At 38.8% G+C, this 17,027-nt stretch overlaps 1 protein-coding gene across 5 annotated transcripts in view; it reads left to right on the forward strand.

Moving 5' to 3' along the window:
• Positions 1-17,027, forward strand: part of CEP128 (centrosomal protein 128) — a 439,104-nt gene that overhangs the window by 357,441 nt on the left and 64,636 nt on the right. For all 5 annotated transcript variants that reach the window (XM_033850758.2, XM_073800169.1, XM_033850760.2 and 2 more), the window contains one exon: positions 5,420-5,469. In XM_033850758.2, coding sequence (XP_033706649.1) covers positions 5,420-5,469 — 50 coding nt within the window. The remainder of the gene's footprint in view (positions 1-5,419; positions 5,470-17,027) is intronic.

Genomic DNA, 17,027 nt, shown 5'->3' on the forward strand with positions numbered 1-17,027 from the left:
GGGAGCAGAGCAGCCCTTCAGCTTTTGCCATGCCGATCGTTTGTTCTGATGCTGGAAGAACAAACAGCAAGTTTACTCATTATATCCAGGTGCACTCATCACACTCAGGTGTCACAGCATTATGTAACGTCAACTGTCCAGAGGTCTCACCTGTGGACAGGTTCTCTCATCCTGTGTCTGTCTGCAGTAGAGTAGTCACTCCTCAGTGATGCCAGGTAGCCATATTTCATCAGCACAGGTTGATGACCTTGTTAATCACCCCAAATGCATGTAACTGAACAATGCACTTAACAAGTGAGCCATTGCATAGAGAAGTGATGTAGGCAGAGAAAGGTATTTGGGGGGATCCAAGTTAAGTAGCAAAGGTAGATAAGCAGTGGTTAGGGAGGCTATGGCTATAAAGACATCAAAGCCCTGGTTGTTGACATCAGTGAACTCCTAAGGTAAGTGAGAGGAATACAAACGTGTGCATTTAAAAAATAACCATATGAAGAAAGGTACAATAAGTACTGAGTGGTACCAAAGAGAGCATGATATGATAGATGGGGTAGGAAAACAGGAGAGCAAAGCTCTAGTTGCGTCTCTAGCACTAACTAGGTAATTGCAGGCAAACCATTTGCCTTCTTTGAGCTTCATGTCTTCATCTATTTATTGCAGAATGAAATGTTTCACTGTGGAATAGAAAGTTCTTGCTAACTCTAAGTTCTCCAAGTTTCTGCATAGAGATAAGGTTCAATACAGCCACATCCCCAGAAACTTTTAGAAATGACAGCAATCCAACTACCGCTACTAAAGAAAAAAAATAGTGTTAGAAGTTCAGGAGTTACATGGACTTCAGATAAGGGTGTATCTGTCCTGAACCAGCTCTCTGTTTCTTGGCTCTGCTTTCTTCTTTACCAGCTTCATTGTTGTACAAGTTCCTTTGACATAGTAGAAAATAGAGCCTTGAAAGCTCCAGGCTCATATAAGCTTGCAGCTTCAGAAGGAGATATTCTTTCCTGGTATCCATGTCACTGCTGGCCTTGCTTAGCTTATATGTGCAGGGAGGTAGGGTGCTCTAATTGGCCATTCTGGGTCGTGACCTACTTTTGTGGCCAAAGAAGTTAACCCCTTGACTGAAAGTTCACAGGAATCACATGGAAAAGAAGAACATGAAGTTCTCAAAGGGGAGGGATGTGACATGGAGACCAAAACAAAAACAAGTGTCTACTTATACTCTTGATATAAGCTGGGATGAGAGTCAGTGGGGGTGAACAGAAGGGGATTTTGTATTTTAAATATCAATTATAGGAATTCCTTGGCAGTTTTTGTTCAGCCATTCAAAATCAAGCATCGCTATTGGTATCAGCTTTTTGGAAGAGCAGCATGACCTTTATGTATTTGAAGAAAACTGAGAACATGATTTTTAAATTGCAGTAATTCTGTGAAGTTCTGAGGGTAGACTGAACTCCTTTACATATATATTTTATCAAATGTGTGAGTTGAGTTTGGCTGTATAAGAGATCCAGTACCCATTATTTATCCAGTTAAGTTTTAGCTAAGGGGTTTGGTGTTTGCCATACCAGGTTGACTCTGGAGGAACTAGATCAGTTTTCTTTAATGGTTGATAGACCCCACTCTCCACCATTCCAGCTCCACTGTATCATTAAGCAATGCAATTCATTACAAGGGGGCTCAGCTCCGAGAACCTCCTAATATCCAAAGTGGAACAAAATGGCCACGCCCACATAGAGACACAGTAGTGATCTTGTATCTCACAAGTACTTATTTTTTAATTTAAATTTTTAAAATTGGAGTTTAATTGACATAGAATATTGTATTATTTTCAGGTGTACAACTTAGTGATTTGACATTTATATACATTACAAATTGATCACCACTATAAGTCTAGTAAACATCTGTCATCAGGCAAAGCTATTGTAATTTTATTGACAGTATTCCCTATACAGTACATTACATCCCTGTGACTTGCATGTTTTATAACTGGAATTTTGTGCCTCTTAATCCCCTTTACCTATTTCACCCAACCCCATCCCCCTACCCCCAGGGACCACCAGTTTGTTCTCTGTATTGATGAGTCTGTTTCTGTTTTGTTTTGGGGTTTTTTTGGTATGTTTTTGTTTTGTTTTGTTTTTTAGATTCCACATAGAAGTGAAATAATACAGTATTTGTCTTCCTCTCTCTGACTCATTTCACTTAACATAATACCCTCTAGGTCCATCTGTGTTGTTACAAATGGCAAGATTTCGTTCTTTATGACTGAGTAATATTTCATTGTATATATGTGCCACATCTTCTTTATTCATTCATGGACACTTTCTTACACCATATACAAAAATAAACTCAAAATGGATTAAAGACTTTATAAGACCTGAAACCATAAGACTCCTAGAAGAAAACATAGGCAGTAAGCTCTTTGACATCAGTCTTAGCGATATTTTTTGGATCTGTCTCCTCAGGCAAGGGCAACAAAGGCAAAAATAAACAAAATGGGACTACATCCAACTGAAAAGCTTTTGCACAGCAAAGGAAACCATCAACAAAACAAAAAGGCAACCCCCTGTGTGGGAGAAGATATTTGCAAATGATATGTCCAATAAGGAGTTAATATCCAAATTATATAAAGAACTCACACAACTCAATTTCAAAAAAACAAACAGTCTGATTTAAAAAATGGGCAGTGGAGCTGAATAGACATTTTTCCAAGGGAGACATACAGATGGCCAACGTACACATAAAAAGATGCTCAACATCACTAATCATCAGGGAATGCAAATCAAACCATAATGAGATACCACCTCACACTTGTTAGAATGGATATTATCAAGAAGACAACAAAAACAAATGTTGGCGAGGATGTGGAGAAAAGGGAACGCTTGTGCACTGTTGGTGGGAATGTAAGTTGGTGCAGCCATTGTGGAAAATGGTTTGGAGGTTCCTCAAAAAATTAAAACTAGAACTATCACATGATCCAGCAACTCCCCTTCTGGGTATTTATCTGAAGAAAATGAAAACACTAAATTCAAAAAGATATATGCACCCCCGTGTTTACTGAAGCATTATTTACGATAGCCAAGATATTGAAGTAATTTATGTCTCACAAATATTGAAAAGAGTTGTACTGAAGATAGAATTACTAAAACTGGCTGTTGTTTTGGCCTGTCTGATATCCATACCTCCTCCTTTTGTTAATAGTACCCTGATGTTTGGAAACAGTCCTTTCTGTTCTTCATCCAATCCTTTTGGGATTATCAGTGAAAGTGCTTCGTACTTTCCCCTGGCCAAGCAGTAGGCAAAAGATCTAAGCTAGTCTCATTAGCTCTTCTCTTTATGGAATTTCATTTTGAGTGGACTAATGCACAGATTAGTGTTACCCAGTATAAAATGCCCATTAGTTCATGCTACCTTCATCCCTACACCCCCAGACCAGTTGTCACTCTCTCCAGAGTCTGAATCCACTTTCCTGTTATCTATTCTTACTAGATGTATTGTATTGATAAGTTACTCTTACATCCTTCTAATAAATTCTGAATGCTTGCTATTCAGTTAGCAGCTGGTTGCTATCAGTTAGCAAGTGCTGTGTACCAAAGCATCCCCCAATTCCATTTATTCCATAGGTCATGATTCTCTGAGTTGAAGTCGGTACTGGGCTCAGCTGGGCAGTTTGACTGGTCTCAGTTGGGCTCCCATCTGAGTCATCCATGCTTCTGGGCATTTGCAGGCTACCAGTTGGGGCAACCTGCAGGGTTTCAGGGGTGGAAAGAATACTGGACCATATGTCTCTTGTCATCTGGCAGGCTGTCCTGGGCTTGTTCAAATGGTGGTGAAAGAGTTCCAAGTGGAAAAGTGAAAATGCATGAGGCCTTTTGGAACCCTTATTGCAGATTGGCACAGAATTGCTTCTGCTGTATTCTATTTACCAAATCAAGTCAGGAGGCAAGCCTAGATGCAAGATACATGTGACCTCTCTTGATGGAAGTAGTTACAATGTCGCAATGCAATTGAGTAAGGATGCAGAAAGAGGAATGATTGAGGGCACTTAATTTACCACACCCCAAGTTGCTTTCTGTACCATATAGCTAAAAATCCTGATGTGCCAACAGAAAACACTTTAAAAATACACCCTAACACATTGGCATGCTCCTGTAACTTTCTTGATATAACTCTGAGTATGGGTGTTTGGGGAGCCAACATCAGCCGGCTACAGATAGCAAAAACGAACTTTCATCCTTAATCCCAGTACCCTGTGTCTTGAGGGGACTGCTTGCCACTCCTCTGTATTTCTCTTAGCTGTGCAATCTCAAAGGGCCATCACCATCAATTATATCATCTGCCAGGTCTCCTGAAGTTTCAGGATATTGCCTGTCCAGTTATGACATATACCAGCATGACTTGGTTACCCAGTATATTACTGCTTCCCGCTCCATCTAGTAGCACTTGCTAAAAACATTTGCATTTGCCTTTCTGGGGTACCTATTGAATTTCTGTACGTTATATTTTCCTTTTATGCAGCACAGCCTCTTGGTAAGCTATATCAATCACAGAGTAAGGCAAATGCTAATGTTAATGTGCGCTGCTGTAGGTATTTCTTGCCAGTTTTCATCCAAGTTCTAACTCAGCCCAGCCCTCTTTAGGTTTGTGAGATCTAATAAGATCATAGCGCAAGGTGGTATAGCTGCAGGCAGAAAATTCTGCTTGCCAAATTCATTTTCCTTTATAGCAAGTTCATAAATTAGTCTAGGGCACAGAGATACCATGGTTATACGCATGCATTTAGACAGAATGCTCTTCCAGCCACTAATTTCTCTGAGATGGTGCCAGACAGTTGGTCAGATGTAGCATCAATGCTTCCCACCCCCTCAGTGTGAAATGATAATTAATATGAGTTTACAGTTAAGGTGGTGTTCTACTTCCATTAATCACACCCATTATTCCAGGGTGTTTTAATTTGGTTAAAAAATTGACTCTGGAGGTGGAACTTGGCTTGGGAGCTTATTTTAAGAGCGAATGGTTTGTTTCTATTTTTTTCTTTCAAACGAAAAAAGGTTTTTTTTGTTTTTTTTTTTAAAGAAAATTTTGTGTTGCTTTTGAGTTACATAAGCATTAGGCCAGATTTCTAAAACATTGGTATGATTTTGGATTTGTAATTGAGTTGGTCTCATTTTCTGGTATCGCCACCAGACCTAGGACCTCCCAGGGCTTCTTAGCTAGCTTAGGTTTGGCAGAATCCAGATCTCTACCGCACCTCACCAGTTGGGATCAGAGGGCATTTCTTTCATGTTGCTTCTTATACTTAAATATATCAAATTCTCTTTCCGGACAACGGTTTATACAAGCTACTGACTGAATCGAGTTTGAAAGTAAGAGGCAATGCATTTTGACATTGTATTTTGATGGATATTTTACTTTCTTATTATAGATCTGCTGGAGGAGACTCACAGAAAAGATGAAGAAATGGAATCTCTGCAGGTAAAGTAAATTCTCCAATAGGGCAGGTATCTTTGGTTTAAACATTTGTTTTTACTCTGTTAGCCTTCATTATTGTCACATTCAGACCACTAAGGCAAATGGAGTAAAAAAATAAATAAATAAAAAGATCTTTGAAACCCAAGTTGGAATTTGCTTCATTTTGGAAGTGTTTGAGAACATTTATAATCTCTGAAAGCAGGAAGCCAACTCAGTCTCTGTGCTACTCTTGAAAGGAACCTTTATTCCCTGGTATAGCTTAGTAGGAACTGCAGCATTAGGAAATGAAAGCAACATCTTTACAAAGTCCTTTCCCCAAAAGCAGGGCTAATGAATGAGGATGAATTCATGGAATCTACATTTTCAAGTGAAGATCAAAAGTATTCTGACTCCATGAATACCATCTACTAATGACCAACCAACAATATTAACACATATATTGAGCTTATCCTTGTATGCCTCTCCGTTCACTATGGATGTATACACATTTCTTGGACTGGAAAATTGTGTTTGAAAGATTGCACTAGAGTTTTAATTGACATTTCCATGGTATGAGTAATTGATGTTAACTTGACATCTGACAGAAGTTCTCTCTTCCTTTTACATTGGGCTAGCTTACAAATGGGTAACTCGAGTGTCTATCTTTATTAGGGGAAACAAAATCAGTTATACTCACATGACAGAACCAATTCACTTAACGTCACAATGGGGATTAAGAACAGTAAATACTTTGGACATTTAAAGTTCTTCCTGGGCCTGGAGCTGCAAGGCAAGACTGGAGAGTGATATAATGAGCTGGCTTGAGTGCTTTAGAGGTAGAGATGTTTGCTTCTGGTGAACAAAAGATGGGGTAAGCAAAGCTCAAAGAGCAAGAGAAATGTTCTTTAATTGGGGGTTCTTCTATTTGATGTTGTATCTGGTGAGAGAAAATTGTATAATTGAACTGAAGAATGATTAAGAGGAGTGTGTTCTGCATACCCAATAAAAGTAGCAAGTGTTAGCCACAATTTGTACAGGTTGGATTCTTTTAACATCTTGTGCTGTATTCAGGTATAAAAAGAAAGTTCAGGGCTTCCCTGGTGGCACAGTGGTTAAGAGTCCACCTGCCGATGCAGGGGACACGGGTTTGTGCCCGGTCTGGGAAGATCCCACATGCCACGGAGCGGCTGGGCCCATGAGCCATGGCCGCTGGGCCTGCGCATCTGGAGCCTGTGCTCCGCAATGGGAGAGGCCACAACAGTGAGAGGCCCTGAAAAAAAAAAAAGAAAAAAAAGAAAGTTCAGTCTGGGGTTAGGAAAAAAATCTCAAGTGTATACTTGCCCTGTCTATCTCTGAGAAATTAATGTCAGCAATGCTTATTGTTATAAAGAGCAAAGGTATATATGTGTACTAATTGTATATAGTGAGAAGGTGATTAAGGCTTTATTATGCATTTTGGTTATGCATTAAGTTTACCATTGGCCCCAGAATACCACAATGAGAATAAGCATATTTATTGAGTACTTAGTACATATCTGGCCTTTTGAAATGGCATCATAAACCTTTTTTTAGTTTATTTCTCTCACAGTATGAATGTTAGAACCAGAAATCCTGTTAAATGTAATAGCCTATGTTGTTTCTCGAGTATTTATTAAGTACTGGCAGCATTTTCTACCGAAATGTCCATTGAGTGCACTAGAATGCACCAGCCAACTAACTATGGATGTTTAAACCTAGAGTGTCCAACCTGATGTCCAAGAGCAGAAGAGTTCAACGTTTGCCCTTTGTAGTGGCAATTAGTGCCCAATACTAACACTGTTAAGAGCAAAGAAGGAGCTTACTACCTCTCAGAGTGTACAAGCGTGCAGGGACACATCACACAAAGCCTTGTATTTTAAAGACTAGAGGAAAATCCATCGAAAAGGGCCTCCATTCCTGAGTTTCCATATTCAACTATAAATATTACGGGTGATATTTTTGAGAAGATTATTAAAGTATATAGGTAGAAGTCTTACAATCACAAAATAGAACTTTGGGGAGAAAAAGAAAAAGTAGTTTTTAAAAAATTATAGCACTGGGCTTCCCTGGTGGCTCAGTGGTTGAGAGTCCGTCTGCTGATGCAGGGGACGTGGGTTCGTGCCCCGGTCCGGGAAGGTCCCACATGCCGCGGAGGCCCGTAAGCCATGCCGCTGAGCCTGCGCGTCCGGAGCCTGTGCTCCGCAACGGGAGAGGCCGCAGCAGTGAGAGGCCCGCGTACCGCAAAAACAAAAAACAAAACAAAACAAAAAATTATAGCACTAGGTACTGGATATTGACCACTTTGAGTTTTAAATCTTGGCTCTGCTTATGATTCACTAGGTAACCTTGAGTAATTTTGCTGTGCCTATTTTCTTATCTGTAATATAAAATCGTAAAACTGTCTTCCAGAAGTGTTTAGTGTGCATTAGATTATCCCAGAAGGGAGAGCTAAATATTTCATTACAATTTACAGTGTTAGCAAATCCCCATGTATCCAAATTGAAGTCAATTTTATTTACTCATTATCATCATATAATTACATATAACAGCCATTCTACATTTAATGTCATCCTCCTTAAGGGTAGGAGGTGTTTATTTATCTCTAAACACTTCCCAGTTCCTTTAAATAAAAGGTGCTCCATTTACTCATTGAACAAATATTTATTGAGTACCAGTTCTGTGCAAGGCACTGTACTGGGCAAGTTGCTTATGCTAGATAGTTTGTTGCCCTTTATACCAGAATTAATGAAAAAGAATTTTAAATAGATGTTTATAATAAAATATTAAAAAATGATATTAGAGAGGATGTATACATCATTGTGGGAACATATAACAGGACCTATCTTTGGTAGAGATACAGGTAGGTTGGGTGCAAGTACAGGGGGTTGAAGGTGGGTAGGTTGAGCAGGGGTGGAGTGGCAACCCAAGTTGGCTTCCCAAAGGAAGCCAGTATTTAAATGATAATCAGGAGTTAGCATTGGTGGGTTTGGAGTAAAGGTAAGTTTTAGGCAGTGCGAAGGATATGGGAATGCGTGAGGTAAAAGCATCAATTTCATGTTTAAGGAACTGAAAGAATTTCAGTGTGGTGGAGTATAGTGTCTGAGAGAGGAGAGGCAAGACAAGAGTTTGTAAGGTTAACAGAGGTCTAAAGGATCTCATAAAGGAGTTGGAATTTTACCTTTAGTATATGGGAAGCCAGTAAAGGGTTTGAAACAAGAGAACAATGTGATCAAATTTTCACTTTTAACAAATAACTGGCTATAAAGTCCAAAACCATTGGGAGCAGGCAAGATTGAAACCAGGGAGACCAATTAAGCAAGTGTTCATGAGAATGTTGCCAAGAGATGACAGTGACTTGGATTGGGTGGTAGCAGAGTGTGTGAAGAGGAATGGGTGGTTTCTTAGTATAATTTAGGATATAAACATTTAGGGAACTTTTAGATTGTTAGGGAGTATAAAGAAAGGAGTTAAGAATGACTCTTCGGTTTCTTGATTGGGCAACTTCATGGATGGCTGTGCTAGGTCATGAGATAAGAGGAAGTTGATTAGTTCAATTTATGGTATTCTGAGTTTGGGCACCTTGAAACATCCAGGTGGCAATGTCCTATATTGAACTGGACATGCAGAATTTGGTGTCATCAGATCTGGTCTCTGTATCACATAGAGATGATACTAGAAGTCATAGGAGTAGGACTTCCCTAGTGGTCCAGTGGCAAAGAATCCGCCTTACGATGCAGGGGACAGGGGTTCGATCCCTGATCAGGGAACTATAGATCCCACATGCCACAGGGCAACTAAGCCCACGTGTCACAACAACTGAGCTCATGTGCCTCAACAAGAGAGCCCACATGCCGCAAACTACAGAGCCCACACGCCCTGGAGCCCGCACACCACAACTAGAGAGAAGCCCATGCACCACGATGAAGAGCCCGCATGCCTCAACGAAGATCCCGAGTGCCGCAACTAAGACCCGACACAGTCAAAAATAAATAATAAATAAATTTTAAAAAATAAATAAAAGTCATAGGAGCAATGAGAACTCCCAGGGAAGTATGTAGAATAAAGAAATGAAAACTTAACCCTGTGGAACACCAACACTTAAATAACAGGCTAAGGATGAAAATCCTGCAAAGGAGTCTAAGATCTAAAGAAAATAAATTCTAGAGAGCATAGTGTCATGAAGCTTAACAAATAATATTTCAAAGGGCAAATAATCAGTAAAACTGAATAAATATTTGTTTAATCCTTGAATCCACTTAGCTAAGGGGTTTAGCTTTTAAAATAAAAAATTGTAATTTCCTATCATATTTATGAAAAAAATCATTCACTTTTGTAAGTATCCACTAGGTAGCATAATGCCTTTCCATAGTAGGTACTCATTAAATTTCTGTTGACTAAACAAACAAATGAATGAACAAACAAATGAACCACCCTGCTGGTCTCTTATTTACACAGAACCTATTCCTGGTTCTCTTTAAGGTCTACCCATTAAAAAACAACCACCATCCCTGTCCTAGAGTTCATTTTTGTTTAAAAAACTGGGGGGCGACTTCCAAGTTCTATCATTCCTGTACACATACATACACACACACACAAACACACACATACAGTTACTTTCACTCTCCCTCCTTCTCTGTATCCTGTTCTGCTCTCCCTCCCTCCATGAATGTAATATTGAAACAAAAGGTCAGTAAGTGAGTAATTTGTCACAGTGGTAGGAATCGGTGGGAACAGAAAAGGATAAAATGGCGAGAGTGGGGACAGCAGCAGAGAGGAGAGTGTTTTCAATCTTCAGAGGAATCACAAACAATGGAGACAAACATATTGGGTGATTTTTACAATACAGCTGGTAATTACCAAAATTCTTCACTGGAGCTTAACGTTCTCTGGCTTTGTGTGTGTGTGTGTGTGTGTGTGTGCGCGTGTGTGTGCGTGTGCGTGTGTGTGTGTGTGTGACATTCATTTGCAGTTACATTGTGCTGCTCTTCTTAAAAACAAAGTATTGTCTTTGACTATAAATGTGCGGCACAGTATCACAGTCCTATTTGCATATGGGTTTGAGGTACGTTGAAACAAGCAAATCCCTTCTTTAATCCGCTGCAGATCAGCTGAAACATTTTAAATAGACACAAAAGATAATCCATTCTTCCTCACTTTAGTTGAAAAGTATTCAGTGACTGACACCTTACTTGTGATGGCTGCTAGTGGTAAGGTTGCTGTTGTTCTTGTTTTTATTTTTTAAATTTCCAGCCTACCTGGCTCACCTTTCACCAGTTTCTTGCTTTCCTCCCCTGTTTCACTTTGTGAACCCCCAGAATGCAAAGCACACCAAAAGAGTATCATGCTTCGTTATGAAAAGCTTCAAAGTGCTACCTATGACAGTCACTTAACAGAGTGTCTGGAATATACATGTGCCCCTCGTCTTCTTCTGACTTACGTAATCTGGCTTTTGGTTTTATTTTAAATGAGATAAAAATAGATGATTATGAACACGATTTTTTCTATTCATTGTCCTCTTTTACTAGGCCCTCTTTAGGTGATTTCGAGGCAGTATTCATATATATAAATTGGGGACAATAATATTGGTGACTTCATAAGACTGTTGAGAGGATTAACTATGGTTAGAAATGTATAAACCTTGGTATCTGGCAGGTCCTCCATAAATATGAATTCCACACGCGGACTATTTATTTGCACCTACTGTGTACCAGGCATGCTGCATGCTGGGCATTGAAACAGTAAACATCCTTGCCTTCATGAGACCTGCCCTCGTGGAGCCACTCCCTCACCGTCTCCTTGCCTCCCCTTTCCCCTCCCTCTTCCTCTCCTCTCTTCCTCTCTCTTCCACTAGGCAACCATGATTGTGCTAAAGGAAATGTTACATCTTTGGATAGCTACTAAATATAATGAAAAAGTGAAAAAAGTCACAATATGGCAGTAATGAAATTGACTATGTGGGCTACATATGAATATCAGTCTCATTATTTTAAGAGGAAGAAGGGAACATTTTAATTGTAGTATCTATAATCTAAAAGTGTTTCTGGACACTTTCTTCAGTATCAGTACTTTCATTTAAAATGAGCTGAATCCTTCATTTAATTTTTTTAAATTGGGTTTATGTTCTTTAAAAAAGTAATTTTTTTGGAGACATTTCAGAAGCTATGCCCTTGAAGGACATTAAGTGGCACTATCGACTTGTTGTTTTTCAAATGACCTGTAATTATGTTTAATTTCTGTCCTAGACAGCTTTTTAAAAATATATTCTGAGATCTTCTATTTGAAAGATTTTAGTTTTTTAGAAATGTTTTGGGACTTGAGGGGCAGGTGTTTGATTTTTGTTTTTGTCATTTAAATAATGCTTAGGCACAAACATCTGAAATGAGCTGGAAGGAGAAGATAATCTTTTCCTCAGTCATTACTTCATTACAGCTACTTATAGAGTAGGCTATGGCAGTGTGGTGTTTTGAAGAAAAAAATAGAACTCGAATTTCTTAGTTCTTTTGGAACAAGTCTAATAAATATTAATATAGTTGTATTACATTATGGAAAAGAATTCCAGTGTAGAGTTGGCAGTCACATCGTTGGAGATAAACTAGGCAAGAAAACCCACCAAAGACAGAAAACTGACATGGGCAAATAAATTGCCCTGGCAGAGGCTGACAGTATAGAACATTAACTGCTCAGTAATCCCAGTAGATGCAGTCCTCCCCTAGTAAGCAACCATGGGTTAAAGTGGGCTAGTGACAGACCAACTGGGTAGTCTCTGTGGCTTTGCTGTCAGTCATTTCTGCCTGACTGTAGAATGTCCAAACCTGAATTTTCAAACTAGGTTGTGGTTTGGGGAATTTAGAGATTGTGGATAGAAAGCAGGGATGGGGTAGCTAAGAGTCCCTGAGTTACTTTAGAAGGGAAAGTGAGGGTGATGTGGGATGCTGCGTCCTAACACTAGATCTCCAGAAGAGTTGAAGGATTAGTAAAAGAGATTCTTAAATTTCCCCAGAAATTCTCATTAGCTTGGGAGATACTAAAGTATGTTTTTAGAAGTCCCAATTTGAATAAATTGGTGAACTGGGATTGACTCTTTAAGGTTTTATTAAACTGGAAGGTAAATGCAATATCCTGCTTATCATAACCTCGGATAATTCCTGAGAGTTATAATGGAACTTCTATAATTCCAGAAACAAAAATGTAATGCATATGTACTTATTCTTCCCAAGATGCAGTCTTCAAAATGTAGGCAAATCTCTTTGTATCTTTTCCTTTGTCTGATGTATGATTAAAAAATAATGGTCCTAAGCAATGACTTAAAACATGGGCGATTATAGGGGATGTAGGCTTGGGCAACACTTTGCCCCTTTCAGGGCTTTGTGACTTAATGGCTCATTAAAATCTCTATTTTCTCAAAAGGTGAAGAGGCTTACCAAGCCTTAAATTTGGTATCAGTTCTCAGCAGAGATAAAACGTTAGCAGTCTATATTAGGGTCAAGCAGGATCTCAGCCAATTAGATTTGCACACTTCAATTTACTATGTCAAGAGGCCTCAGGAGAGCAGAGAACCAAGATCAGTAAAATAGATTCCACTTGAAATTTTAGTGATCATTAAATTTTATCACCCTCTTTCACGTGAAATTTGCAACTTAATTTTAATTTGAAATTTATGACAATAAAAATGGAAAATAGAATACCCTGAGAGTGAAGTATTCTTGTGTCTGAGTGTATGGAAGTTGATTGACCAGATTGTTTTCTTTTGAGAATAAAAAATGTAAAACTGTGGCTGGTTTTGTTTATCCAAAGGGATGCAAAGCAGAAGTCCTAAAGATTCAGCAGTCTCCTTGAATCAAGCTTCTTAAAAAGCTTCTAAAAAACAGACGCCATTTGGAAACATTTTAAAAATGCAAAGACAAAGTGTAGTCTTTGAACTCAAAAGCCCAGATTTTACCCTGTGACAGAAGGTTTACTAAAAACTCAGTAGTGAAAATGAACGAAGTATGTGTTGCAGATTTTGTAAATTGCTGCCACAAGGGGGGAATTTATTTTATCTGTCTCCATACACCATCCCTTTCGCAGTTGACACCATAAAAAGCAACACTTCCAGAAAATATCCCCTGGTACCTTCATCAGAGTCCAAGCTCTGGTTTCCTTGGGCACTGGGCCTGATGTAAAGAACAACTTTCATTTTCTTGGGAAAAATGAAAACCATCTAAGCATGTTATGACGTTTTGCAAGTGTTGAACTTGTCTGGGAGTTCTTGCCATGTTTCCAGAGTCAACTGTCGCCTTACGATTTGGGGCAATTTCATTTGGGTTGCAGTTTGAGTGATCATTTCAATACCATGCTCCATAACGTGTATGTGCTTGTTCTTCTCCTGTCACATCCCTAAATGGGCCTCAAACTTTGGACAACTAACCATGTGTCTAGTCCCTTCGGGCTGCTATAACAAAAATACCAGAGACTGAGTGGTTTAAACTAGAAACGTTTGTTTCTCACAGTTCTTTTTTTATAAATTTATTTATTTTACTTATTTTGGGCTGCGTTGGGTCTTCGTTGCTGCGCTTGGGCTTTCTCTAGTTGCGGTGAGCAGGGGCTACTCCTCGTTGCGGCGTGCGGGCTTCTCATTGCAGTGGCTTCTCTTGTTGCGGAGCACGGGCTCTAGGTACGTGGGCTTCGGTAGTTGTGGCACATGGGCTCAGTAGTTGTGGCTCACGGGCTCTAGAGTGCAGGCTCACAGGCTTTGTTGTGGCACACAGTCGTAGTTGTGGCACACAGGCTTTGTTGCTCCGTGGCATGTGGGAATCTTCCCGGACCAGGGCTTGAGCCCATGTCCCCTGCATTGGCAGGCGGATTCTTAACCACCACGCCACCAGGGAAGTCCCGTTTCTCACAGTTCTGAAGGCTGGGCAGTCTAAGATCAAGGCAGATTCACTACGTGTATTCAGTATTTATGTTGGCAGATTCAGATTCAGTATCCGGCGTGCTTCCTGGTTCACAGCAGACAGAGAGCGCTCTGGAGTCTCTTTTATAAGGGCATGATCCTTTCATGAGGACTCCACCTCTGACCTAATCCCTTCCCAAAGGCCCCACCTCCTAAAATCATCACATTGGAGATTAGGATTTCATTCTATGAGTTTTGGGGAGACACAAACATTTAGGGCATAACATTGTGTTCTCTATATTGTCTTCCATCTCCTGATAACAGTGACAGTTGTGAAAAGCAATATTTTAAGTAATGACTGTGATGTACAACAGATTTGGAAATAAATGCTCAGCAGTAATATATATCTGGGTGAAACAATTTCTGCTGACTCATAAAACAAATCTCTGAGGTTCAAAGTATTAATAGGAGATCATTGAAAGAAACTGTAGTTCTCACTTCAAGGGCTATCTCCAATTCCCATCCCTGGCTGATCTTCCAGAATATAAAGAAACAGGATTTCCCCAGTCTGGGATCTTGGAAACTCACTAATGTTATGTTTCAATCTATTAACAAATACTTATTTAGCATTTGTTAATTCCTGTCAAGATTGTGCTAAATCAACCCCAAAGGGTGATGATCTGTACATTAGAGAAGAAAAAAAATCACCCTCTGTCTTGTTAATGAATGATATCAATAGCTACCAGACAATTCTTTTGTGTCATACACTGCTAAAACTTCTAAATGTATGTCATTTATTCCTTGCAACAATTCTATAAGATAGATACTTTTATTCTCATCTTACAGATAAAAAAGCTAAGGCGCATAGCTTGCTCAGCCAGTTAGTGGCCAGGCTGGTACTTGCGTTAGAATTCGCTTGTCTTCTGTGCTACTGTGCTTAAATGCCTTGTGAGCTTATGGAGAACAGAATTTCTTCACTTTTTTTGTTTGTTTGTTTAGGTTCCTGGCATTTCTTTAAATGTTCCTTTAAATTTCTTCTGTTTTTTTCTATGAGAATGATTTGTTAGTAAAGATATTAAGCATTTAGTGTGGTAAAATACTAACTGACCTCCTACTTCCTCAAGAAAAAGACTAAGAAGCTAAACAATTTTGAGAGAGCGCATTAAATAAGTCAGGCGACACTGGGGTCTTAATAGTAGTGAAACTTCTTCCTGCCTTTCTATAACTTTAAAACTACTTATAAACCCGTAGGCTCTACGCTCACATGTATATGGTGACTGGACAGTGTTACATGTATATTTAGCTATTGGCATGTGAGAAAGATTTTAATTCCTGGTGCAAGATTATGAACAATCCAGTAATCTTGAACACTTCTAGGAAGGAGAAGGGATCATTTTTCTTTTTCAGTTCTGCACCTTTTCTTTTTGCTTATTCATCATGTTTTAAATAAACAGACTGAAGAAAGTTGTTATTAAAGCCCTCCTTGGGCTTCTTCAATTTCAGTTTTAAGCCAGGTTCAAAATATTCTGGCAAAAATTAAAGGCAACATTGAAAACGTTTGCATAAATTTTAAATTGTGCAAAAGGTGATAAAACTAAACTGAGCTGAAAGAATGACTAATAAGCATCTCCTCTTATATCTTTGTCTTTTTATCATACTCAGTGATTACTTTGGTTTTAAAAAATTATTTCTGAAGTGCATTCCTTTTCCAGAGTATCTGCATTACACTTACTATTCTAAGTTTAATTTGTTAGAAGTTTAGTGTTTACTTTTAAAAGTGTGAAGGCTTATTAGCATGCTAATAAATAACATTTAATGTCTGTTAACAATGTTTCTATATTTGCCCATAAAATGAAATAGAAAAATACTACCTGCAAAGGACTCCATGCCTTTACTACATTCTGGTGGTAATTGAAATCCCTGGTTCTCATTTCATTGTTAGAAAGAACTAATAAATTTGTCACGAATGGAACAGGGGTGGAGGAAAGAGGCCATTTATGAGCTCAGTGATGAAACTAATCTCCTGCAGCTCAGATCTAAAAGAACTGGGAGACCAGCACAATAGAGGTGCCATTTAACTGCATAACATCTCCGCTAATTAAGTGTAGATCTTTGCTCTCCTTTATCCTTTCTTCTGCTCTTTCCCCAGTGGTATTGACTGTGTGTGTTTCAGCTGGCCTAATGTCAGACCCAGAAGTCAGAGGGAGTTGCAACTTACTTAAGAAAGGCATATGCCAAAAATATAATCTTTTTTTATTATATACCGAAATAAATATAAAAATGTGTACAAATAATGGTTTTTATTTGAACATTAAATTTTGTTGTGATATAGTATGTGTTTTGTTACACTGTCACATGACATCTGTTAAAAATAAGGTTTTGGAATGCTCTTCTGGCATGTGTAATTTTGAGAAAAGCCTGCAGAACAGTTATCCAGTATATCCTCTAACCTCTACCACACACATAAAAATAGCCCTGGTGGTAATATTGGCATTTATTGGCTATTTGCTCATAAAACTGCTCTGTCAGCATATGGTATTTCCACTACTCCATTTTGTCAACATATTAAATAAACAAACACACACATTTTTTTTAACGTGACCTTTTATTTGTCTTTCAGAGTTAATGTAGACTCCTTTGAATCAGGTGGACCTGGATTACAGTCTAACTGCCAACATTTAATCACAATGTA

The sequence above is a fragment of the Tursiops truncatus genome, chromosome 2, assembly GCF_011762595.2.
Source record: "Tursiops truncatus isolate mTurTru1 chromosome 2, mTurTru1.mat.Y, whole genome shotgun sequence".
NCBI lineage: Eukaryota > Metazoa > Chordata > Mammalia > Artiodactyla > Delphinidae > Tursiops > Tursiops truncatus.